This window comes from Haliaeetus albicilla, chromosome 25 (genome assembly GCF_947461875.1).
Source record: "Haliaeetus albicilla chromosome 25, bHalAlb1.1, whole genome shotgun sequence".
Classification (NCBI taxonomy): domain Eukaryota; kingdom Metazoa; phylum Chordata; class Aves; order Accipitriformes; family Accipitridae; genus Haliaeetus; species Haliaeetus albicilla.
In genome coordinates, this window is record NC_091507.1 from 2189636 (window position 1) to 2216510 (window position 26875).

Here is a 26875-nt window from a genome sequence, read left to right on the forward strand (position 1 = left end):
TTTTTTTTTTCATGAAAGACACCTAAAACTGGGTCTGTTGCAATAGCACCACTGAATTCCTTCAGTATTCTTGCAGGGAATGTAAGGGACACTTCAAATTTCCAGACTATTGCTTCTCCACTTGTACCTACTTTCTCACTTGGAAACGGGCAAGAAAATTTATTTCAATCACCATTTACATCCAGTGATCACCTCCTGTATGAAATAAAGACTAAACCCAAAGGTTTCCTTGAAGATATGTCGTACACTTTAACTGTCCTTTAACTAAAGTTGTTAAAGAGCACCCATTTGACTTGGAGAAGGAAAAAAATCCAAGGTAAGGCAGACTCAAGTTTGTTCCAAGTAATCACATTTATTTACAGCCTAATATGCTTTCACCCAGGACTTCTTAAACAAAGGGGCCATCTTTGTTAAAGATTTAAGAATAAACACTCTCTCAGAGTTACTCAGAAGCAGAATTAGCAGTCCCATAACTAGTACAACAGTAACACTGACCATGTTTCATAACTTCCTATCCTCAAATTCACACGTATACAACACATCCATTTCAGCTTTGAAGCTTATTCACAGTTTTCTTTGCTAAGCCATCTTATTTTGTTAAACCGCAGGCATCAGACATGAATAGTTTAAAAAGGCACACAAACACTTCAAGTATTTTGTCTGACAAAAACACTGGCCTTTCAATAACATAATGTAAACTTACTCCCTCATTAGCATTTTTTTTTTTCCTTAACACTAACAAAGCATTTGACAGTATTTACCAGGCCAGCATAGAAAAAAGTTGTTTCTTGTGGTTTGTTAGTTGCAGTGGCTGATCAAAAAAATGACATAAATTCCTTCTCTGTAAAATGTCTGGGAAAAAAAAGTCCCAAGAACTATCAGAGCTACAGCAGAAGGGGCAGAATCCAGAACTATGTAAAGCAGTTTTCAACACTTACTGTTTGTGGAGTTTTTACATCTCTCAGCCCTGAATAACTACAGAGTAGTTACACTTGTCACCTATAACAGATCTGCAAGTTTCCAGAAATCTGGAAAGAAAAGGACAGAAGCAAATTTTATCCCTTTTCTCTGCTTAGCCAATCCTTGTTCTTGTATTTAGAAGGTACTGGTTTACACCTTGGCCAATTAAGTGGCACAAGAACAGTTCTTCGGTGTGTAAGGGGCCACAAGCCTGTTTGACCTTGAAAGATTCTGCTCTCAATTCAAAGGGAAACATATAGATATGAAGTCAAGAAGCTACACACTTTGTACTTTTGAATGCATTACAAGCTCAGACATTAGTCAGCCTCCAAACTGACCCTCCCCTCCACAGAGTACAGTTGTAAGAGCTGTGGATCAGGAACATCCCTTTACTGATGGCCATTTGTCAGCTGCCTAGTTCTCCAGAAGCCTGGAAGCCCTTCAATCATGTGGCTCGACCTACTGAGATCCTAATCACCTTTTAAGTCTTCCTTCCTTTATCTAGGATTTCACCATTGCACTGCAAAGGTCGTTTGTGTTTCCTGTTGGACAGATCTTTAATAATCTGATGACAGGTTATCTGAAAATAGCAGACTAGACACACTTTATCAAACACCAGAATATCACTAGAGTTTATTCAAAGTAATTTGTAATATGAACACAACCCAAACCGAACTGACATACAGCTGTTGCCACTCATTTGATTCCCAAAAAGCTTTTTTGGGGCATTTGTTTACAAGGTTGTTTTTAACTCCTACATAGTTCAGGACTCTAGTTCAAACAGTTGCCTGGTATGACTCAGGACTATGAAAGAAGCAGCAGCCTTAAGTCCACATAACCCCTGGATCATGAAATCATCCCAGTACCTAATGTCAGAAACAATTTATTCTAACTTAAATCTAGCCACAAACTCAATCAGCAAAACTTGTCTGGAGAAATACCTACATTTATACCTCTGCTAGTTTAATCTTGCAGAGATCTGGCCTTCCCTTTCCGTCGCGTTCCCCACATTCAAGTAGAATGAACAAACTATCATTTATTCTGATTTAATCAGAGTTGACATTTCTCAGCAGCTCACAGCTGAGCATTTCCCAATTTAAATATTCTATTACTTTCAGCCAACTTCAAAACACCCTTAGGTGCTGCTCCTCTTGGTCCTACATTTCTAACAATTCATGAGTTAATTGACATTCTCCTTGCAACCTACTTCTCTGTTACTGCTTCCCACTCTTTCAATAACTTACCAAGCAATTATTTCTGCTCATACGTGCTCATCTTTCTCCTTTGCATTAGCTTCCCTTTTCCTCCAGGGACTCTTAGCAGTAGCAGCCTCTGTTGGTCAGGCTACAGTGTGCATTCATATTCTTCCCAATATAACTATGTGACCAAAGCCCATCCCTAAGGGATTAAGTGGATTGCACTGCACCAGGCCAACATACTGCCTGCTCTGTGGAGAATGAAAATAAAACACCAAGGAGAATGAGCGTTCTAAAAAAAACCAAAACGAAAAAACAAACAAACAAAACCCCCACAAAACTTAAGGAATTCTTCTAGGACTTTTTGCTAGGAAGTTTTTATTCATTGTGAAACATTTATGTGAAACTCCAGTCCTAAGGAGCTGAAAGATCTGTTTCTCACAATTTATTACTAAATTGACACAAAATAAAATACAGCTTGAAATCCAAATACGTCATTTGACCCTCTGCAGTTTTTTTTCACATATTCTCAACTTAAGGAAACTGATGGTTTGTTTAAGCACTCAAAAGCAAAACAAGGACTGCTAGAGCCCTTTTTTTTTTTTTTTTTTACTGCACACTCCCTATATTTAACCTAACGGAAAAGGCTTTACTAAAATTAAGGCAACAAACAAGAGCTCCATACAACCTGAAAGAAGACAGAGAAAAATAAGCTTATTATAAATTCCATGTTGATACTGAAACACAGATACCAACCTTTGGTTAGGCTTCTCTAGAAATAAAAAGTGGTAGGAAAAAAGAGGTTTGGATTTGTTTTGGGTATGTCTGAGAAATAGCTCTCCCTCCAGTCTGCCATTACAGCTTGTTACCTTATAAGCTACTAAAAAGCCACCAAAAAATCCCCTAAAAAGCCCAGTCACACAGAACCACCCTTGCTCTAAAAAAAGCAAGCACTGACAACTTCAGCATTGTACAACGCTTTAAAAGTAAAGACAAATAAAAACCACATGCTTATTCAGTAGAGCTGTAAATTATTATGGACAAGGAAAGAAGGAAAACAACATGTGGGGCAGCAGAGTGCATGACAGCTATCTGCAGCCAGGCAAGTGTTTTAATTCCAAAAGAAAATTTAGCCAAGGAGTTCCCTGCCTGCCTGTCCCACCCAAGTTAGTAAAATTAAGTGCTCTCTATGTATCTAGTTATACGTAACCTTCCTACAAAGGCCAGTAACACAGGTTTTTAGAACTAGTTTTCTTGCACTATTCTGTTATTCATTCGATTATTTTGCACGAGGTACATTTAACATGGAATACTTACACTGGAAGCTGCTCACTAACCACTCGGACGTAAGCCAGTCAACAACCTTAACCTAACCCTTTTGGTTCTCCAGCCATCACCACCTCCAAGTTCGGACAGCCGCCTGCCACAACGAGAAACGCAACCGGCCGCTGCAGAGCGGAGCTAAATCCAGCCGCCGGTTCGAAAAAGAAGAACTAAAACCCACCATTTGCTCAGGGTCCCCTTGGGACACCGAAGTCCTTCTTGAGCAAACAGGAAAAGGCGATAAAGGGATTTTTTTTTTAAATTCCCCCCCCCCCCCGGGTTTGAAGGGTGGCGAGGAGACAGGTAGGAAGCCGAGTTCCACCCCAACACCTCGGAGATCTCCCTCGGAGATCACGGGATGCCCCGTCACGCCGCCCTCCCCCGCCGCGGCCCCTCACGGGGCGCTCCGCAGGGCCGGGCCGGGCCGGGGGGGGGGAAGGCTCGGCAGCCGGCGGTTCCCGAGCAAGCAGCGGGAGCCGGCAACGGAGCAGCTAAGCGGAGAGTGAGGAGGAAGGAGAACAACGCAAACCCCGGTCAGCCCCACACCGCCCGCCCGCCTCAAGGCTGCCGGGGCGGGAGCGCGGCGCCGGGGGAGAGCGAGCCCCTCACCGCCCACGGCGGGCCCGGAGACAGCCCTCAGTCCACCGGCCGGCTGCTCGCCCGCGCCTGCTGAGGAAAAGGGAGAGGACCCCGCCACGGCGGCCGATACCTGCCCGCGGGGAAGGAGGCTGCCGCCGGTCCCGAGCCCGGGCTGCGCCGCCGCCGCCGCCGCCGCCGCCGGGCGCTGTGGAAGGAAGAAACAACATGGCGGAGCGGGGAGGGGGCGGGGTCTGGGGATCACGTGAGCCCAGCCCCGGGCACCCGGCCCCGCCTTTCGGGGAGGAGGGGCGGGGGCGTGGCTCGCCCCACCCACCCACCCACCGAGGCCCCGCCCCCGGGGTGTCCGTCCGTCCGTCCGTCCGTCCGTCCGCCGAGGGCCGCGCCGCCCATCGCTCGCTGCTAGCGTGTAACGTTGAGAAGAAGCAGCACTGCCCCGCTGCAAGAGGGCACGGCTTTTACTTGCTCCGGAAGGCTCTGAATCGTTAAGCTTTGAAACGCCTTTACGCAGCATCTGCAGGTCGGAGTTGTTGATTAAAGGCAGCAGTCTCGCCGTCCTCCACGCAAACTCAGGCAGCTTTGCTTTACAGGGAGAGACATCTAAAGACATACGCCTGTCAGGGAAGGAGCTAACCGAAATCCAAAGAACGCTATCTAAATAGAGTAGTCGGACACCTTTTTCTATAGGAATCCAGGGTAACATCAACGTGACTGTTGACACAAGATCGCAGGAAGAAAAGTCTAAAGACGCCGGTGACACAGTCTCTTCTGTGCTCTTACAACTCATCACGAGGACAGGGCAAAATGTAATTAAAATTAAAAGAGCGGAAATTATTTAAGTGTATTTAAAGAGGTTCCCACATCATCAAGAGGAATAGGCGATGACACGCATAAGGAAAGAGCATTTGAAATGCGCTCGTTTGCTCGAGCAGTCGTCACATGCTCCCGATCATAAGGGAGATGCAATTGGATGGGAATTGCCACTTGCAGAGTCATCTTGTTTTGGATTAGATTTACAATGCGGCGCGAGGAATGGAAAACAAGATCTCAGTATCGCCAAAAGGAAATGTCTCCTACTGACAGGAGCGGGACTATTAAAAGGCAGTCTGTGCTAGAGGCAAATCTGATGATACTAGACCCATTCTTATCTAACAAAGCTGGACTTTGAAATTTTTTAAGTACTTTTTTCCTGGGATCTGCTTTCATCCAATGCTAAATTAAAATACAAGTAAGTGCTGGAGGGGTAAAAAAATTACCTCTTTAAATGATGATAATTCTAAGACATAAGCTCTGATCAGTTACGGCATTATTTTGTGATTTAAAAAGAAAAAAAATCGGCATTTAGAAGTGGAGGAAATAATTACTCTATTTTGCACTTGATACCTTGTCGGATGAAGGTACCATCTTTTTTTCTTGAGACAACACTGGTTCTCAGACACATGGATACATTTAAGGAAATTTAGAATCATAGAATCATAGCATAGTTTGGGTTGGAAAGGACCTTTAAAGGTCTTCTAGTCCAAGCCCCCTGCAACGAGCAGGGACATCTTCAACTAGATCAAGCTGCTCAGAGCCCTGTCCAACCTGACCTTGAACGTTTCCAGGGATGGGGCATCTGCCATCTCTCCGGGCAACCTGGGCCAGGGTTTCACCACCTTCTTTGTAAAAAAATTTCTTCCTTGTATCTAGCCTGAATCTACCTTCTTTCAGTTTAATACCACTACCCCTTGTCGTATCGCAACAGGCCCTGCTAAAATGTTCGTCCCCATCCTTCTTATAAGCCCCCTTTAAGTACTGAAAGGCTGCAGTAAGGTCTCCCTGGAGCCTTCTCTTCTCCAGGCTGAACAACCCCAACTCTCAGCCTTTCTTTACAGGGTAGGTGTTCCAGCCCTCTGATCATTTTTGTGTCCCTCCTCTGTACCCCCTCTAACAGGTCCCTGTCTCTCCTGTGCTGAGGACCCCAGAGCTGGACGCAGAACTGCAGGTGGGGTCTCACCAGAACAGAGTAAATGGGCAGAATCACCTCCCATGACCTGCTGGCCACGTTTCTTGTGATGCAGCCCAGGATACAGTTGGCTTTCTGGGCTGTGAGCACACATTGCCGGCTCATGTCCAGTTTTTCACCCACCAGTACCCCCAAGTCCTTCTCTGCAGGGCTGCTCTCACTCCCTTCATCCCCCAGCCTGTATTGATACTGGGGATTGCCCCAACCCAGGCGCAGGACCTTGCACTTGGCCTTATTGAACCTCATGAAGTTCACAAGAGCCCACTTCTCAAGCTTGTCCAGGTCCCTCAAATTTTTAAAATTCTAATTAGAAACAAAATTCTTAAGCTTCTGACATAGGATGTATTTTTATTTCTTTTACATGGGAACATAAAAGAAAATAGAAAAGGACCATGCCATAACCATGGCCTATTATGCTTATGATTTTATAGGCATAATGGAGTATCAATAGAGTTACTCTTATGGTTAAAACACACGCATGCATGCTTGAGCATCAGGAACGGAAGGCCCTTTTCCCTTGTGTCCACACTGTTACTATTACTCATGTATGTAACAAAACTAATAGTTGCTGTAGAATGATCAAAATCTGTAGAACAAATAATGCCACTGATACGGCCAGTCACATGAAGTATACCTGCCAGTTCTTAGGAACAGACAGAGGAAAATGCCCAGCTGAGATGCGGTTTGAAACGCACACACCAACATTGCTCCGGTTTTAAATTCCGCAGACAGCGTAGGGTCCTGACAGCAGGCGCTGCGGGCTCTGCTCCTGCCCGAGGCCGCTGCCTGACCGTCCCGCTCTGCCTCAGGGTCCCGGTGCCAGCGGGAGCCACGTTTCGGCTCGGTCCCTGCCTGAGCCCGGTGGCCCCGGTCCCGCAGCCCACCTCGTGCCCCAAACCCCATTCGACAGCCAGCCCCACCTCAGCACGGCTTCCTCCCCACGGACCCGTCTGCTGCGCACCGGGGTTTTGGCCGATTAACGTCACCGAACCTGCCCTGCCCTTCTTGTTTGGGTGCTGCGGGACAGTGACCCTTTTTAGCGAAGTCACTGTCCCTGCACTCCTTGCCACCCACCCTCCGCTCCTGGCTCGCCTCCTCCTGCGCAGCAACCCACCCTCGCTGCTCCCTCACGGGCACGTTCATCCGAGAGCTGACTTTGCACCTCAAGGATTTTATTCACAGAGCTGTATTCATGAAGAGACAATTGTTGTTATGTCACGTGCTAGCAAACGGCGCAAATAACGTCCCAATGGCAAATAAAGGGCAATTTTGTGCGTGTGTGTGTGTATGAGAAAGTTCTGTATAAGCAAAGCTCTCGTATAATAGAGCTTGTGAATAATGCTTTTTACCATCTGTAGTTGGCAAGGAGACTTTGTGCCATCCTGGCAAGCGATGACGTGGCCTCGATAAAACATGAATTTGTCACCTCCTGGCTGAATTACAGCAGTACAAAATCAGGGGATATGAAGTCATCTGCCTTTATGGCTCTGCTAATACCAGAATGCAGCAAGCCAGCCCCCAAGCAATCCAAGAAATTATCAAAGTGCTCGTTTCTTTCCTTATCTTCCACACACTCAACAAACTGGGCCGTTACACCCTGAAGACTCCCTGAAGGACGGTAATTCAACATATCTGCTCCTTAACCACAGCCTGTTACCAGGTAACTTTTCTTTTTGCCAGAAAAAGAGCTGTTCTTTATTTGTTTAAAGAGTTGCAGTGCTTGGCTTTAGTAACAAACATACATAGCACAGCAGACTGAAAGGAATACAGTTTAAATAAACAGCACAAATTTCCTTTTGGCTTGGAAAGGAAGAAAGAGTTATAAACAAAAAATGGCAGCCAAGTGCCTCCCTGAAAAGTGTTACAGTAAGAGGGTTATGAGGGAGATACAAAAGGCCCTCAACAGAATGAAATTAAATGGATCTGGCAGTGGATCTCCAGCAACCAGGAGTTTTGTCACTGGTGTTAAGGGAGCAACATCGACTCCAATTAATAGAGCACTCCTCAGAATAGCATCTTTGCTTTTACATTGAAAGTTGCGTGAAATTCATTGTTAATTTAGCTCTCATCTTGACATGTATTACAACTTCTGCAGCTGCGGGCTGCTTGAGCTTTGAATGCAATCTATGTTTAAGACCTTATTGCTACTATTAAATCATAGGATTCAAGCAGCAGCTGAATTTACAGCGTCTCTGGAACACCCAGTGAAAACAAACAGAGACTTTAGCCTTATTCGGCATACATTTGTCCTATGTCTGTGTGGGTCACCTCTAATGTCACGCTCCTTTGTGGAGTAGCATCATGGATATGCTAAACATTGTACCAAAACTAATTGTCTCTGCTTAAAAAAGTTAAGAGATCTTTTTCCCATCTGGAACAAACTGAAAAAAGACGACTTCAACAACAAAAGAATCTCACTTTTCAAAGCTTTCCTTTTATTCTTGCTTCTGGACTCTGACACTCCCTGTACTCCAGTAATCTAGACCCTCCTGCTGGCGCATACGCTGTGTAGTTGCAAGTTGACTTTTTAGAGCCATTTTCAGCCAAAGCACACAATCTTATCCAGTCAAACATTTTAAGCCGGTGCAGTTACACAATCAGGGTAGGGGCAATAGAACCTATTGACACACTGTGGCCTAGAGCAGTACTTTGCTTAGTGAAACTACGACCACGCCTTTTTAAATAAGAGCAATGATTTACTTGAATGACTGTCTCTCCTATTTGGCACTTCATGCCTGTACAGTATTCTGATAAATAGTGGCACATGATGCTACACATGACACCTGCTTTCTACTAAACCTTTCAAGTAACGAGCATCAGATACAAACACAAATGGAAAAATGGCCAAAGTGGTAATGAACTGTGTTAGGCAAAAATAACCAATGGCATAAGATGATCAAGAAGGTAACACAATAATTCATGATTTTGTATACACTTTCATTAACCCTTAAATGTGAAGTTGTGGGCAGCATGTTTATCAGCATGAACTAGGCATAAAATGAAACCGAACCTGATGAGCTTTTTCACCAGCCCTGGAACAACAAAGCCTCATTCCCTACAGATCTGTGTCCTCAGCGTACTTAAAACAGGCCCAGTTCGCTCTCCCTGCCTCCCAATACCTTCTGCTCCTTTCTGCCAATATTCCCAGATCTCATCCTTGTCTCACAGACTATCTGAGCAAGCAGCAGTGTATTTTGTACCCGGCTTTTAGGTCATGCTAAGAACCTAGCAACTATTTGTGTGTTGAACCAGCAGCCAGCAGCTTAGACTAGGTAACTCCTGAATAAAGGTAAGGGTTCCATCTCTTTCAATATGAACAGAAATTCTTTTCACGATTCCTGGATTTCAGAAAATTTACAAATATATTCTCAGTTTGTAATGTCTAGCTTTAACTGGATTTGTTACAAAGCCAGCTCTCGGGTTGAATTGTTACTGGGAAGGAAGGCAATGGAGGAATGCCTGCTCACAATGTATTACCATGGAAAACCACTTTAAAACGCTGAGTTTACAACTGTGAGGGCACCAAGGACTTGCCCTAGGAGTTCTGACTGCTCTTGGTTTGAAACAGACAGAATAAAGTTAAGGGACAGCTGTAAAAGGGGCATGGTTATAATCCACTTTTTGACTATTTGTAGTTACTGACAGTTGTTTCTATACCATAAGCTGCAACTGCAGTTGTTAGTAACTGGATTTTATTATTTCCCCATCTTAGGAGAAAGAGCAAGATGTGAAAGCCTAGAATGAAACAACCCTCTTGCTGCTGCAGGCACAGCTCACTCAGATCTGCAGTGAGGCAGGCTTGCTTAATGATTTGAAAAAGTTTTAAGATAGCTGCTGTTTACATTTTCTTAGCTCCTCAGTAAATATGGATCTGTAGAAAATCCCAGTCATGTTGGGGCATATAGCTTAGCACTATATATTTAGCGATGGAGACAGTTCAAAAGAAAATGACGTTACACAATATGTCAGAAATGTAGTCAGTATTACAGCTACAAATTTTACCCTTGAAACACATTCTGTCAAAAACACCATCCATGCCTTGTAACATTTCCCTTCCCCAAGACAAAACGTGGATGAGCTATACGTTACTGGAATGGCTTCAAAACTATCTGCAGGCAGAAATTATTTATAAGTGTCTGTTGCTCACAGCTAAAATAAAACCTCCTGCTACACAGTGTTCTGACACAGCACAGTACAGGCATATAGCTCTCCTCAACAGGACCATGACCTCCAAAATGACAGCACACAACTCTGTGCTTACTGTGAACCAGTAACACAGAAGTGTTTGCTTTCCTGTAGTTTTATTGAAAACTAAAAATAATACTTTACACAGAAGTACTTGAACTTAAACAAGCAGGCCTACTTGTAAACATCAATTCCAGCACAAGGCTAAGGGCTGGGAAGGAAGGTCAGATATTAACCGATTGGTTACACAGTTGAACACTGCGGGTCTGGCCTAATGCTTTAATATTTGTTTTCTATCAGTGCAATTCCACTAAAACACACATTTTCACATGATAAAAATCTACATAATACCACAGTAAATCACACCGCTGAAAGTTAACTGTTAACACTTCACAGAACGGAAAAGATTTTTCTTGGGTTTTTTTTCAGTGGAATAATAGTAAGCGCCTCTTTGTAACATCGGCTTACACACCACTTCCACCATATACAGATAAAAGCCTGTCTTCACTTTTTAGTCCTGGCTGGCTTTTAGTTCACCAAGAGCTATTTTCTCATCTCATGCCCCTAACTCCTCTCTCTGACAAATCATGTGGCTGGAGAGCTTGAGGGCAGAGCCTCAGCCCAGAGAAGCTGACCAGCCTCAGCTGTGTTACAGCTGGATGGGCACAGGAACTGTCCTTAATTCCTCCACCAAACACTCACCAGGCTTCTCTGCTCAGCTGATACATTTTAGCCTTGAACTGCAAAATGCCTGCTGTGCGTTTGTAAAAGGTATCCCCATTAATGCCAAGTATGCAGTTTTATTGGGTTTATACAAGAGGGTGAAACAAAACACTTTCCTCTGTGCCTAAAGCATGACTTTGGCAATTTATTGACCCATTTCACCATCTAGTCCATACTCCAACAAGGAAATTCATGATGAAGGAGGTTATGTTTCCAAGCAGTACTACTGCTTTGCTGCAAGAACCTTACCTCTCAGGCGGGGCAGACGTTCTTCCCTGCATTTCCTTAGGTCTGTCAGTTGACACATTCGTGTGCTCAGAAAATCAGGACTCAATGCAAGGCCCGTTTCCTCTCATTTAAACATTCACAATAGCTCAAAACCAGTGAAGAAACCGAAACAGGGACACACAGTATGAACATAGTCTTCTACAGACCAATAGACAGCTGTGAAAGATACCCAGATTCAGGTGGTTTTCCCAGCTGAGAGAAGAAACATCTCCTTGACTTCTGATAAATACTCCATTCAAAGTATTCAGATAGTTGATTTTAAACTAACTTTAAGTTTTCCAGAAAAAAAAACCAACAGGGCTATTACTCAAATGAGAACAACACTAAGGTGGTAATTTCTGAAAAAGAAATGCTTCTAGCATATAGCCACTGGGAATCCTGTTGACTCTGGAACAAAAACAGGTATACAAGCTTTAGCTATTAGATTTCCTTCTATTCATTTTTCTGGGTAATCTGCACCACATAAAAACATTAATTTGCTCAGTTCAGGACAGATGACCCAGTTCAAGAGAGGATATCCATTCAGATATTAGCTTCATGCCTTTATTTATTAAATAAAGATATAAATTTAATACTGTATTTACATAATTGCCTGAAATAAACACTTGTCTGATCCTGCCTTAATTTCTTAACAGTTGCAGGACATATCATCTTACATTGCAAATCTGAACTCCAAACTGAGAGATTGTCGCAAGTCCTATTTTCCAATAGCTTTAAAAAGCTAAAGTAGAACTTCATTTTTGCTTTCATTTGCTAGCTGCCTTCTCCCTCTTTTACACTCTATTCTTCATTCCTTTTTTTCCTGTTACATTAGCTCTCAAACCAACTTAATAATCTCACACTTACTTGCAAGAAGTGATTTATTTAAGGAATGAGTCTATGCTGAACATTCTGCAATGCACACAAGTATGTGAACTGCAGTTTTGGAAAGTTTGTTTACTGTAAATGAAACTTACATTCTGTGAAAGAACTCCTGCTGAAGATAATGAAAATTCCAAGTACTCAGTACCTTGGGGAAAAAAATTGCAGCACTTGGAATATTTTTAATGGAGTTACTAGTGAATATTCCTCTCAGATGTAGTGTTACCATTTTTTCCCTTTTATTTCTTTATGTATTGACATTACTTAAAACCACATAATTTATTCAAGTCATCTTGAAAAATAACTTTTAAAACTGATTTTGCACTTTAGTGGCAGCATCTACATAATATCAATACAAAATTTTAAATTATACAGTTTCAACAGAGATACCTTCTCAAATCTATGTTTCTAAACCACTTATTAAAGAAGGATAGCATTACAAACAAATCCATCTGCTGTGATACCACTGCTCTCCACATTCATTACAAATAACGTAAGTCAACATTTGTTCATCTGGATTTGTGTTTCGCACCCAACCTGGAAGAAATAGAGTTCCTCTGGCTATCATAGTGACAGTGCAATCAAATTTTTCACAGCGCCTACACTTTATTTTGTTTGTCTGTGTGCCATTAATAACTTGTGGAAGCTGATGTTCCCGAACAGATGATTCTGCATACAGAGCCCTGAGCTGTTTCAGTTCATCGCTGGCCATTTCCATCACTGTCATCTCAGCAAAAGCCTTTGGACTCAAAGTCCCTGAAAAAAGTTTATGTTTTAAGTGGCAACTTTTAGGGTTCTTCAGGTTAGAGATTTTGCTTCTGATACGATTTTTGTACTTTTTGTCATTTTTAGCATGAAGAGCAAAAATATGTTCTTCAATTTCTTTAGATAGCTCTAGCCATTTATCAGTTTTTTCTTCGTCTTTGGCAGAACCAGTCAAAGCTTTATAAAGAAGATCCGTACATTTACACCTCAGAGCTCTCATCAGATCCTGCTGCAGACTTGCTTCCTTAACAGGAGGTTTAGAATCTTCATTATCAGTGTGTTGTTCCTCAAAAGAAGCAAGCTGATTCACGCTGCCTTCTGTGTCGTTACCTACCACTTTTCTAACAGGTTGCGATGGGACCAAAGTTTTAGAACTAGCAGCATCTAACACCTCCTGCTGACATGGTCCTTCAGACAGCAGCTGCTCTCTAGGAACCACACTGAGATGTTCACTTTCCTCTTTCACATACACAGACACTGACTTTTTAACTTGCTTTGACTGAACACAGTTATTCTTGTAAAGTGCTTTCCACCTTGACAGTAACTGCTTTGCTTTCTTCTTCAACTCTGCTGAAGGGCAGCTCTTGAGTACTCTGTATACAGCCTTGGCAACTTCAGTCCCCTGAAGATACTCTATAGTCATATCAACATCTTCAAGTTCTTTAAGATGATCCTCAATATCTTGGAAATTGTTCTCAGACAGTAGTTTTTCAATACAATGGGCTCTGTGTGCAATATTTTTCTGGTCAGACATTTTTAAACCTGAAAGCAAAAAAATGTTTATCATATTTATTGCAGTTATGACGTTAATTCATTTTCTACATATTCTCACAAGGTTTTCTTTTTATTTTACACTATTTTATTTGTACAGATCACTGTTTTTGGCAGCTTTTTCTTTAAATGGTGTACAGTAGAGTTAGTAGAGCAAATACAAAATGCAGAGGAGCCTGGGTCCTGGAAAAATGCAAGTGGGCATGCTAGTCTTCACTCATCCAAGGAAAATACTGGTGGAAAGGAGAACCCGCAGAGACTTCTGCTGTGGCAGGGTTGACAATTTAAAAAGTAGGGTATGACACTAATTTTTAAGGAAAAGCACAGCGTCTTGCCAAAAACCACGCTAACAAAGACACTACTAGCGTAATAAAAATGTTTGTCATACATGCACACCACTACAGAAGTTCACAGGGAGATTCTCAACTACAAGAAAGTAGGTAACTACACAACCACTCTGCTGCATGAGCTTACAGGTAGACTTGGCAGTGTTTGCGCATTAGTACACTCTAGTACCACTGGACTACCAAGCAGCAACAAGTTCTGAAATTCAGCAAATTTCACCAAAAGCACTAGATGATCATCCATTGATGTTCAAAATCTAGACAGTTATCAAATGATACGCTTTCCAAAAAAATAAAAAGGAGGCCTTATAGGAAACATATCTCCCCCTCCTCACACATACAGAGAAACAATAAAAATATTTGTCAGGCTTTTACAGTATTGGTGTCAACAAACTGAATTTAATAAAAATGCTGTTTTCAGAAAATCAGTTTGTTTTTCTATTACAGAAATTTAAAGTCTATTAAAAACCATGTCTGGGACCTTCTGCTATAACAGGTACTTGAATAACCTAATGATTTCACACTGTTGAATACATTCTCTAATAGCGTCCCGATAATCTCTAAAGGCAGATTTGTAAGTAAACACTGCACTAATTTAATCTGAAAGTTGCAATGACATGGAAGTTTACTGCAAGACTCCAGATGCAGGGAGATCATTGCTGTCATCCTTCCAGAACACATATGCAAAATAATCTTCCTCAGAAAAACTGACTTACGTTTCAACTTTTAGAAACATGTATGTAAACCTCTCTTTCCATTTTTCACAGTTTTCAAGCATCTGACTACAAATGAACTCAGTACAAGTTGCAATGATACACAATAATAGAAAAATCAAAGTGGGTCCAAAACCTCCACATTGTAGGTGCTTTTGTGGTTGTTGTTGGGGTTTGTTTTGTTTTGTTGTTTTTTTTAAAGCCAGTCACTCCTGTAACTATACCTTAACTTACCAAGATTTTTTCACAAATCCTTATGTTTTTTTTTTTTATTTCAGACTTTTTCCTCACATCTTTGTTACTTCAAAAGAATAAAATTAAACAGCTAATGTGGGCATAGTATCTGACCAAAACCAAACCACTGATCTAAATGACTTTTTCAAGCACCTGGTGGAGATGTCACAAGTTTTCAGGCCTTCTGAAGAACTTTTATACGTCACCATAACTTGATATTAGAGATTTCTTCAATTACTAAACAGTAAGCAGCTGAACACATTTTATTGGGAGCTGCAAAGCAAAGGTTGAGGCTACTCTGCAGCAAGTTTAAGTGAGCCTGACGTAACTCAGTGGATCTTAAGACCCAAACGCCATTCTGGTTCCTACATGACCCTCAACCTTTCACTTGCTGTGCAAGAGATCATGTTATATCTCTTCCCAAAGTTTCTCTTTATAGCTGCTAACAGAGAAGCAAGCCGGACTACTAAACTTTTAACTGAGGTCCCCACCACTGCCCTTTCCCTTGCTAGTGCTGGCATCATATTACAGTTTGATTATCAATCAGGGCAGGGCAGTTCAAAAATAGCGATACCTGCAAAACAGTTTCAAAACAGCGACATCTACAAACTCCTAATTGCTATTTTTGGAAATTCTTTAAAGACACATCCCTTTATAGCCTAAAAAATACCTGTTTTCTTACAGCCGTAGCATTATTAAAGCATGCTCCCATATATTCTGATGCATTAAACAAAAGAAAAAGGGGATTTCAGAATGCAGTCTCTCATGGCTTGAGTAAGATTTCAATTCCTCTTTATCAAGCCCTTTAACCAAAAGATGCTCAGTGCATTGCTATATGCAAATTTACACACACAGAGTGTTAATACTACTAATGTTACTTCTCCTGTTTGCTGAAAAGGAGAATTAAATGTAGAATGCAAAATTGAATGGTATGCTGTGAGTGTTAAGCGTTTGTCTCTTCTTAGGAGTTAGTCTTCTAAACTTGTGCAAAAAACCAATGTTTTGTCTGAAGTTGCATACAACCCGATTCTACTCCAGAAAAAGTCATCTGCCTGGTAGAGACTGATACAAAGCTAGCTACACATGTCCATATTTAAAGGAACTCATAAGCAGATTTCTTGCACAATCACCATTTCCGTGATGAAATTTCCAGAGAATGGGGGGAGAGGAGAGACAAGTGATACAGCTGGGTAATTTCCATGCTCTGTTGCTTTCTATGAGGACCAGCCCAGCTAACTTGTTTTCTGCATGTTCATGTTCTAAGTTCAAACTTTAGATAGGGCCTCAGAGCTCCACAAAAGGAAAGGACAGAGACAGAGAGAGTGAGCACAAACCTTCATCCGTTTCTATAGACCAAGCTGACCTCCACAGTGAATGCTCTGTGCATTCACTTAACCTGTATTAAACAGCTCATTCTTGTTTGACATTTTGAAATCCTGCGAAACCTCAATAATGGCTATTACAGAAACTGATTTACTCCTCAAGAAGTTGCAGAATCAGAGAAACAGGATGAATTTTTCAAATACTTAAGTTGAACTCTATGCATTGTCATACTGAAAAGCACATTTAATTGCATCCACTCATCTGTTCTGCTGCAGGAACACGCAGAGGCTGTGAAAGTGGAAAGAGGTGTTTTCTTACGTAGGGCAGCCATCACTACAGCAGGATGGTTCCCCGTCTCCTGAATACTAAGTAGCTGATATTAGAAAATTATGATCTGTTGATCTACTGTTTTTCATGCAGTCTAGGGCAGAGTTGGTGATACAGTTATACGCTCAGCCAGTATGACTGCCCTGTGCTTTAGAATCAATTCTGCTCCTTCTCACATACTCCACTTGAAACATAATTTTCTTCAGTCCTTGTACCTATCTGATGTATTGTATTATGCTACACATCCCATAAAATATACTTATTGAAATGCAAGACGACTTCATGAATTCTCAATATTTAGTATACAGGACTATGGACATGCAAAGAAATTACTACACACAAAGTGCTCTGCTGATAATTTGTCCATGCATATACTTTTACCCTGCAACAAAGGTAAGGGAGGAGTTTCGATCTTTCATTGAGGACTATGCTTCATAGAAAGTTTCCTCTCTAATATTGCAGGGTGAGGATCTGTACATAAGAAATGGTGCATAAAGTCCACAGATATCATCTGCTTTATGGGAGTGGTCCTTGCTCATGGTTATCCACCTGACTCTAGGTAGCCCACCAGGGTGGCAAGGTGAAGACATGCCTGTTTCTGTGGCCAATCTCACACAAGAAAATTACACGGCTGAAAAAGACTCCTTCGGCTCCACAGCTATGAGTAGGCACTGACAGCTGGGGTGACTAACACAAAGCTTCTGAGGGGAGCCGGAGCCCACACGTTGGCATCTGCAGCGAGAATGTAGCCATTCTGCCACACGCTCACAGTCAATTACCTTATGCTCACTGGACACCTACAGCTACTGAGAAGGAGCTGACATGCTAACTCATCACCCCACACTAAGATTTTTTTTTCTAACAGGCAGATCTAAGACAACTTGTTTGGGTTGTTTGGTTTTTTTTTTTAACCCTCTACCAGATATATAAAAGGCTGGTTTAGATTGGATTAAATGCAGTATATATGTTCTACCTTAGGACTTCTTCCACATGTGTGCTAAGGCAATAAATTAAATTATTAGAAATGTTAAGATCTTCTTAGTCATGCATTGACTTTTTCAAGTTTATGCATTGTTAAATTCAAGTACCTAAATGTTATGGCAGAAGTTAAACAAACTGAAAACAGAACATGGAAATCAAAATATGAACAATGATTTTAAAATAATTTTGGAAACTCAACCACCTAACAGACTACTCGCATTTAAGTCAAAACAATCACTTCTGAAGGAATGCTTTCCTCAATGTGTACAACATAGAGCAAAGAGGTAGGACTGAGTGACTCCCTTCAAACTTATTACCTAACTTATTAGGTAAAAACAACAGAAAAGGCAAGTCATCAAAAATATATGACAAGAACAGAACCAAATCCATAATTAATTACTTCAATGGAGTGGGATATTCACTGGTAACTAGCAGATGCACAAGAAATAGCCAGCAGAGAAACCACTAAATAAGGGTAATAAACATGTTTTTAGCAGTGACAATAGCGAGGCTTCTGTGAGGAAAGCATTCTTGGAGTGGCACTGGCTTCGTTGTGTGTACCTAGTTTGCAAAGGATTTTAAGATCCTTCAAGATGAAAAATAATACATACATCTGAAATACTACACTAACTACTCAACCATAAATTTCATCTCAGCTTCCAAATTAAAAGTTAGTGTGGTGGAGAAAGAAAAAAAAAAAAAGTTGTTTGTGCATTTGTTGGCCAGTAAATCAAGCAAGGACTGGATTTATCACCAAGGCTGACAGAGACCATTATTTTACAGGATTAGAAATTAAACAGATTCCTGAACTTACAAAGAACATACAAGGTTATGAAATGGTTCATTTTACTTCTGCTCGCTTCCTTGAAAGAAAAAAAAAAAAGATACAACAAAGAGGAGGTTGGGGGAAGTCTCCAAACTTTCTGAAGAGAAAGCAAGTGTTTCACAGAAACCAAACTGCAATTCCAAATGGGAAATTGTTTTACCACTTGAGGGAGCTGTAGCATAGCAAAACCACGGAGTCTTGTGAAATGCGCATAATGAGAAAACTCCAGCCTGTTAAGATAAAAGATAAAACAATTTCCCTATGACCTTTAAGAGACTTCACGTTTTTAGGGTACCTATTTGCCTAAATCTGGCAAAAAAACCCCAACCCTGTAAGTCCAAAGGCGCTGGGATACAGACAGGAGGGAAAGAGCGCATCCCTTATCCAGTCATTGGCCTACACATTGCTCTTTCATTCAAGATTTTTCTAAATTTGGAATTTGACCACTTTTCTACCTGATTTCATGCTATTTGGCAAATGCTGCTGAACAAATATTTGTAAAATTAACTGAATCGTGCTCAGTCAGCACTGTTCTGCTGTCTTCCTAGTTCCAAGAGGTAAGAAATCCAAGAAAAAGGATTTTTTTTCTTAAGTTATGAAATGAATCATGCATTTTTGTTATTGTAGAGATGCAAGAACAAAAGTACAAATGATAGTATCACAATTTTGTGCAGTACAAAACCAACACCCTCATCCCTCCTACAACTACACAAAGCATTTCCATCCTGCTTAACTTCAGCAATGCATGAGAACATCCGTTTGAATTCCAAGTGTCCTTTGAAGGTTACAAGGTAGAGATTGACTTGTATTTACAATGAGACTCTGTAATACTATGCTGATGAGGTACTTTCTGGCCAAGTCATTAGGAGCTCTCACACTGACTGCATGGTATAATGAGTCACTTGTGTATACAAGAATAAATGATGGTGATCAATAAAAATCTTGTCAGTCAGTTTGCTCCTGAGGAAAAAAAAGATCAGGCTACCTCAGGTTTAAAATATCGTCATCCTGTAATAATACCGAGTTGAATCAGAACTTTTTTAAACAGTAAAACAACTAAGCAGGGGAAAACAAACAAACAAACAAACAAAAAACCCCAGCCTGAGACACTTGGTGCTAACTGCAAAGCCAATCCCTGGAAAAAACACTGCCCTCTCCAAATCCATTTGGGGTAAATGCCTTGTCTCTGCTATATGCCTTACTTGGTTCAAAGCCATAGCCTATTTTGCCTTAGCACAGCTAACTCTCACTGATAAACCAAGACAAACTCAGAATGCATTCAAGTAAGTATGGATGAATGCCTTGGAAGGGCTGAACACCAGTCCTCTTCTCCCTCATCCGAACCTCAGATGTAGATTTTTTTTCTCCGAGGAATCCTATGTAATCAGAAGAAAATGCAGACCACAGCCAAGATAAAGATCAGAAGCCAAGTACTCCTAATGGTGTAATAAATTCTCTGCCAAAAATGTGGTTAATGCTATAGCAGGGACGGTGCATAGCACAGTCCTGGAAACACCAGATTTCATCCTTTGGGCAACCTAAATTCCATATAAACAATGAAAATTATCAAATGTTATTTTAAACTCAGGGCCTAAGAGAAAATCAGAGAATTCTCACAGCCAGCCTCCAGACTCATAAACTTTCCTTCATCCTATCTACAGTGGGAGAGCAGATACCAAAGATGTCACCAAGAAACAACGTTCCAGGGCTTTTATTCCGTCTTCACAAAAATCAGAACTCTTCCTGCCTCTAAGCCAGACTGCCTCCCATCCCTAAAAAATTCTGAACTATACAGAAATTCATCTTCTAAGAATATCGCTACAAATAAAGTTAAGTTAATACAATAATAACTGAGATGATACAACAGCACTATTGCCAGATGTCCATGACCACCGACACCTCACCGACCAAGAGAGTCACCTCTCGGTCAAAGATCCAGAAGCAGCAGAGTACGTGAGCTCAGGATTGTTGCAAAACCATTCCCCAAAAATCTCTACTTCACTTGCAGAACGCTATCACTGTAGTACCAGAGGCAAAATGCATCTTTTATTCTTCTGCACACAACAGAATAGAGCCACAGTGACCAAGGAAAGGAAAATTAAGAATACTACATAAAACATTGTTTCAAGAAATTTTCCAGGACAACATCTGGTGAAAGAGTTTGTGCATAATGGAAAGTAGTCTGATAGAACAATAGCTTTGTTCTGCATTTTTTACATCAGTGACTGCTTGAACTACGGTGCTCTTAACTAATCTGGAGCTATACTGTCTCTGCCCTGCTTTTCTCTCACTGGAAACATTATCCCACAGCTTTCTTCCCAAGAGAAGGAGTTTGCAGGGGAGAGAGGGCAGAGCACGTTGCATTCATGTGAAGATGCACATAGTAGCCTCTTTTACAAGGCAAATTTTTAATCCTGATTTGGAGTTGCTTCTCCTAGAACCCCCATTTTTAATTAAGATAGAATTCTTATTTCCTTAAAAAGATAATTAAAAAAAAATCAATAGACTGCATAATGAAGTCATCAAGCCTCAGGGATCAACCCCAAAGTAGAGTTGTCGGCACATTTTTCTAATAAGATCAAACATGCATGGATTTAATGAGATAGGAAAAGCTGTTGCCCTTACCAGACTGCTTAGCCACTGGCTTCGTTTGACCTCAGTATATAAGCTGGAGCTCAGGAAAAGACTCACATGTTGCAGCTACACCAAACAAATAACACCTCTGAATTATCTCATGGCAAAAAGTAGCCAAGACAATTATTTACAACTTCAACGGCTACAGCTGGTTTGAGTTCTAGGAGCTCCAGCTGATGTTACAGTGGACACGCATCCCAGCAGAAGTGTTACCTTGCTAACAGTTTCTTTTAATAATTTAGTTGAGAATTAAACTGATTCTCACTGGAAGATATTTTAGCTTCTCCTGTATCTTGTCTGCCTTACCCATGTGAATTTTTCTACTGAACTGACTGGTTATCTGAGTTAGACAAACATCTTAAACCCTGAAAAGGTTACAAGTAATGCATTATTCCACTGATTGGAAATCTTTATTTCTATTGATATGGTTGAGCTTTTTAATAAAATACTTCTAAAGAGTTAAAAAAAAAAAGGACAAAATTTACTTTTAAGAAGTTAGACTGCAAGTTATCAAGTGGAGGTATTGGCTAATCTCTTCCACGATAGGACAGCTATACAGATTCACAATACATTCTAATACATTAAGATTCAATGGAGCAATAATAAAGCATATATATAGTTCAGAGAGGTTTGTCCTTAACAGTTTCATTTGAAATTTTGTGTAAATAATGTGTGCTTTATTTGGTTTAAAATTTGCACCATTTCACATAAAAAACTTACATGGTTCCTCTAATCTACAACCAGATTATTTTTCAGCATTAACCAACTTTATTCAAAATCATGCTTTCAAGTTTGAGCACACAGTCACATGAATTTTCCATGGGACTCTCTGGTTTTTCAAATTTTTATGACAAAGCCTTATGAAAGCTGGCAGAGGAATACCTTTTCTCCTAGCCACCTGTCACTACTTGCCAGCATGAGGTACTAGCTGGTGCTTCCAGCAGGTCAAAAGTCAGGCTTGTGACACACAGGATACATTTTCAAAACATAAACTACCATTTTGGCCACAAGGGACAAATACACATAGCAAGAGTGTTGAATGAGATTTAAGCAGATGACTCAGACATGAATTAATGCTACCTAGCTATGGTAGGGACAGATTGTGACATATGTATTTTGTGCTAATTAACCTGACCTGCTAGAGTGAAGTTTATCAAGGGGTTCAGGCTTTTTGGGGGGCTGCACAGAATTTTTCACAAATCATACAATAATTTTTGTGATTATAAATCAACAGAGTTTCTTGCAAACTAAAGAGTACAGCTTACCATCTGCACAGAAAACCCAAGCTTGGTAGAAGTACATCTGGCATCTTCCTGACATGCCTTTGTCATGAAGAGCAAAGCTTAACCTGGGACAAGTAGAAAACACTAATACCGTTCCTATAACATCACCTACCTTAGTACCCAATCAAAACTTCACTGTGTGAAATTATTTGCACTTTGTAAAATGATTACTTCATTTCCTAACATTCCTGCTTTTCCAATAGTAACAGATTTTAAAACAAAAAGACTTTATTATTATTGTTGTTAAATGTGAAAGACAATATGAAGAATATTTCATTATTTTCCCACAGCAAGAGGATGCTATAAACATTCTTCCTCACTCTAGAAACATACCAGACAATACCAATATGATTTAAGCAGCTTAGTGTCATTGTTTATTAATTAACTACTTCAATACAGTTTAGTCTCCTAAACTGTTCATCTGGATAGATGCCAATGATCGTATTAATACTTCCAACCACTTAGGACAGCAGACCAGCCAAATAATTTCAGCAAGGCTGTGACATCTTCCAAGGGGAAGCTGGTTTCTTCAACATACATTAACTGTATTGCCTTATATAGGTAATGCTAACAGTTCCAGTTCATGAAGCGCACGCTCCCTCTTTCTCGACACCATTGGGATTGTATCAGACATCTGGACTGCTCCCTCTGCTCAATGTCTGTGCAGCAGAAGCATTCATAATGCTGTCCTCCAAACACTGGGAAATCATAATTCAAAATCCCCAATACACTGAGTTAGGCTTATACACCATAATACTTTTAGAAGTAAAAAACTGGGAGCTGTTCTGCATTTCTTTTAAGGCTGTAAGCCTCTAGAGTTCCCATCTTTCCACACCACAGACAAAACGATTAGGGGTTTACTTTTTTGAAAAAGTTACACTATCATGTACAACATGGCTCCAAGGACCAGTACTTGAAGAAATCAAGAGTTTTGAGCATTCTATTTTAACTGTAAAAGACTGACAATACTTTCCTTGTTCACCTATAACGATGATGATGATGTTACCTGTCACGTTCCTGCTTGGTATTTGAGCTTTCCTCCACTATTTTCTAACTTCCTTTTATATTTCTTGTTCATTTACCTAGAATTAATTGGGTGGGTTTTTTTAAACCTACTGAAGTGAAGAACTTACTGTGAGCTCCAGGTTTAAAATTGGCTTTTAACTGACAGATCTCATCTGACATTGTTGCAAGTCTACTTATTTTTCAGTCTCCATAAATACTGTTTATATCCTCTTGCAGATGTACTGATTTGAAACCTGGACAGCCTCAACCTGAATAAAGCTTTCCTAAGGTGGATCTCATATCCTCCTTTCTGCATTGGCACAGAAGTCCAACAGAACAGACTGGCTTGCAGAGAGGAGCCTAAATCAACAAGTAAAAATGTACTTAAGACATATCTATTCAAAGTACATTTGTTCACTTAATCCTTTAGAAACAAAATAGGAATAATTTTAGAAAGGAACAAGCAATTCTTTCTCTTGAATACATATCCTTGACAAAATAGCTTTAAAGATTATTCTTACTCATGTAGAGCTAGCAAAGACTTAAATTCTAGCACACTACAAGCAAAAGTAAATGTTCAGTCTGTAATGTCTTTTTACGGCAGGTTGTGCTGACAATAAAAAAATGGAAATGTAAGTAATAAAAACATGTTTTATGAACTTTTGTGAGCTTTTGATCATTTTTCAGATGAACATAGACTTTCTATTGCTTTAACGTTCATTTTCTAGTTAAGCCTCAGCTCAATAATATTTCTATTTGTTATTCCGCTGTCAGGGACATACTTACATTAGATATTGCTTTATCATTCTTTCACAGGTGTTCCACTGAAAAATGATATAACTTCTTCCCTGTAAAAATAAATCCTTTGTGTGCAGAAGAGCACATATGTTCCTAACTCCTCTACAGAGAAAACGTGTGATGTAATCAAAGGGTATTTATAAGATATTGCTAGTGCCTGCTACAATTCCTTCTGCTAAAACATTAATACTTAAATATGAAAGTACACAACATCTAGACATTTGAGAGTCTTGATCATGACACCTGATGTACTGGTTGAAATAAGATGTGAAATACACTTGAAACGAAATGGATTTTTATATATCTAATTATTAAAAACAATACTACATTGAAAAGTGTGAACTCTCCCATTCCTTTCTGTATTTATGCCAGCGTTTGACTTGTCTCCAGACACCAATGCTGCATGGGGACCAATATAACAAATACCCCAAAAATTCCACAATACTACCACCACAGATATCCATCGCGCAATTTTCAGGGCCAGCCTTTTCTGTGAGTGGGAATTGCAGCCACTTATGATAGAAATCAGTAGGTTAACTACGACAGCTAGGAGAAGCAGCCCAGCAGCATGTATTTGTCTGAAAGCAGCTGGCGTGTGCCTGGCGTGGAAGCCAGCCGCAGGTGACAGCTTGTCTGCCAGAGGTTTGGAGTCGGCCTCACGACACCAGCAGCTGACCGGCACCACCACAACCTGCACCTCAGACACCAGCCCAAGAAACCAGCTGGAGATCAGCCTGCAATCACTCCCATAACACGGGTGGGCCAGTTCGCACAGTACCTGTGCTCCAAAACGCCACTCGGTAATGCCATGGATACGCTAACTTAGTGGTTTTTGTCCAAATCCTTCACAAGAACCTCCCCGGACCCGTCTAGCTTCAGTTTGATCCGCTGCTGTATTGCTTAGGGGCGAAATGCGCCCCCTCCTCAGACTCCGGGCACACCCCAGGCAGAAAGAGAAGCAAGCCCGGGCCTACCCACCAACGTCCCCCGCTCCTCAGGGAGCCGTCTCCGCCGCACCCCTTCCCCTCTGCCCCCCCCCGAGGCCCGAGCCGGGGCTAGCAACCGTGCCAGCATGCAAACCGGGCCTGGGGAGAAGCGGGCCGGTTTACGCCTCCCGGGAAGGGGGAGTCGAGGCCCCGCGGGGGTCCGGCCCGCCGCCGGGCGCCATTTCCTGGCGCTGAGGGGAGACCCCCCCCCGGCCCTCGCCCCAGCGCATGGGGAAGGGTCTCCCCGGCATCACCCCACGGGCAACACGGAGAAAGGAGGGGGGGGGAAGCTGCGCGCCTCACTCCCACAGCCCCTGGCGAAACGCACAGCGATACCACCACCCCCACCGCGTACCCCGGCGGCGGGGCCGGCGCCCTTACCTCCGCCGCGGGCCTCAACATGGCGCCTCCCTCCCGCTTCCTGCTCCGCGCCGGGCGGCGCCGCCGCCATGTCTGCTGAGCGAGCGATCGAGCGGACGGGCCGGGCTGCGGGGGGGGGGGGTTGAGCGGTTTCGCGCTGGCCCCCGGGCTCCCTGCAAGCCCCGGCACCGGCCACTCGCCTCAGAGCCCGCTTGCTCCCGCTAGTGGGCGGGAGCTGCCCCCGGGCTGAGGAGCCACGTCCCGTTGTCAGGTAGCCAGGGGGTTGTGTGGGAATTCAGGTGAGCTCCTGCGTTGCCCCCCCGGAGCCGCTGCGGGGCTCGAAAAAAAAAAAAAAAAAAACCACCCAAAAAAACAACGGCAGAAAGCAACAGCCGTGGAAATAACTTGCTTTCCTAAGCAGCCTCAGGTGTGAAGGCGCAGGTTCCAGCGGAGGCTGCCGCCATGTTGTGGGCATTGCTCGGTTCTGGCGTCTGACAGGGCTCTGAGGTGAAAGGGGCGCCGGGATGCTGGACTGGGCCATGGGAGCGCTCTGCTTGGCAAGGCTGGAAAAGCTCTTTGGTTCCCCTCAGACCTGAGGCGGAGGAAGAAGTAGGTGATACTGATTCAAAGAAACTTAATAGTTTGATTAACTATTACATAGGAATTCTTTATTGGCAGCGCCGGATGCACGGGGGATCGCTCCACCTATCGTGCACACCATCGGGCCTAATTGTGCAGGTTAGGGACATGTTCTACATACATATTCACTAGATTTCCGAGAAATGTTATACATAGTCACTAGTTTTCCAGGAAACTACTAGCACACACAAATGTCCTTTACGTAGGCACATTGAAGGTCTCTGGTGATCTTCAGGAGTCCTCTGGTGGTCTTCCATAGTCCTCCTCACTTGTCCGCTACTTGACCCCCCTCAGGTGATTCTGTGCAGTATGGTCCTTTACATGTTTTGATACATCAGTGCTTGTTAGTGCTCTTATTATCTAAGTTTTCATTAGTGGTGTAAAACCATATGGCTAGTTTAAGCTAAATTATCTACAAGGACGAGAACAAAGGCAGGAGTTCTTATCTTTTCCGGCCCTATCTATTCAAGAAAGGCCTCTACTTGTGCCTCCTCAACAAGATCGTAAATTCATCAAACATTTAATTAAGTTTTGTGATTGCTCATGGCTCCTTCTTGCTCATCACTCCCAAGTACCAGTCTCTGACAGGCTTAGTCCTTGACAAACACCAGTCCTTGGTACGTAAATTTACAGAGAGACAATCATTAAGCAATAAACATTTCGTTCTCTATATCAATACTCTGGTGATTTTAAAACTTCAGCCTCCATCATGGCATGGTCCTTGAGCAAACGCAGCTCGGGAAAGACA

The 26875-nt window shown here is 41.9% G+C and overlaps 1 protein-coding gene across 8 annotated transcripts in view; it reads right to left on the reverse strand.

The window, feature by feature from the left end:
• Positions 1 to 25821, reverse strand: part of LOC104318293 (ras-related protein Rab-9A) — a 32774-nt gene extending 6953 nt beyond the window's left edge. The window contains exons 1-2 of one of the 8 annotated variants that reach the window (XM_069770370.1): positions 25510 to 25821; positions 6410 to 13665 (exon numbers count right to left, since the gene is read on the reverse strand). In XM_069770370.1, the coding sequence (XP_069626471.1) occupies positions 12575 to 13665; positions 25510 to 25579 (1161 nt within the window). In that variant the 5' untranslated portion in view covers positions 25580 to 25821 and the 3' untranslated portion in view covers positions 6410 to 12574. Of the gene's footprint in view, positions 1 to 2204; positions 3411 to 4188; positions 4308 to 6409; positions 13666 to 18582; positions 18632 to 23345; positions 23413 to 25509 lie in introns of those variants that run through there. The other 7 variants (XM_009919497.2, XM_009919496.2, XM_069770373.1 and 4 more) reach the window with 7 other exon arrangements.
• Positions 25822 to 26875: the final 1054 nt, after the last annotated feature.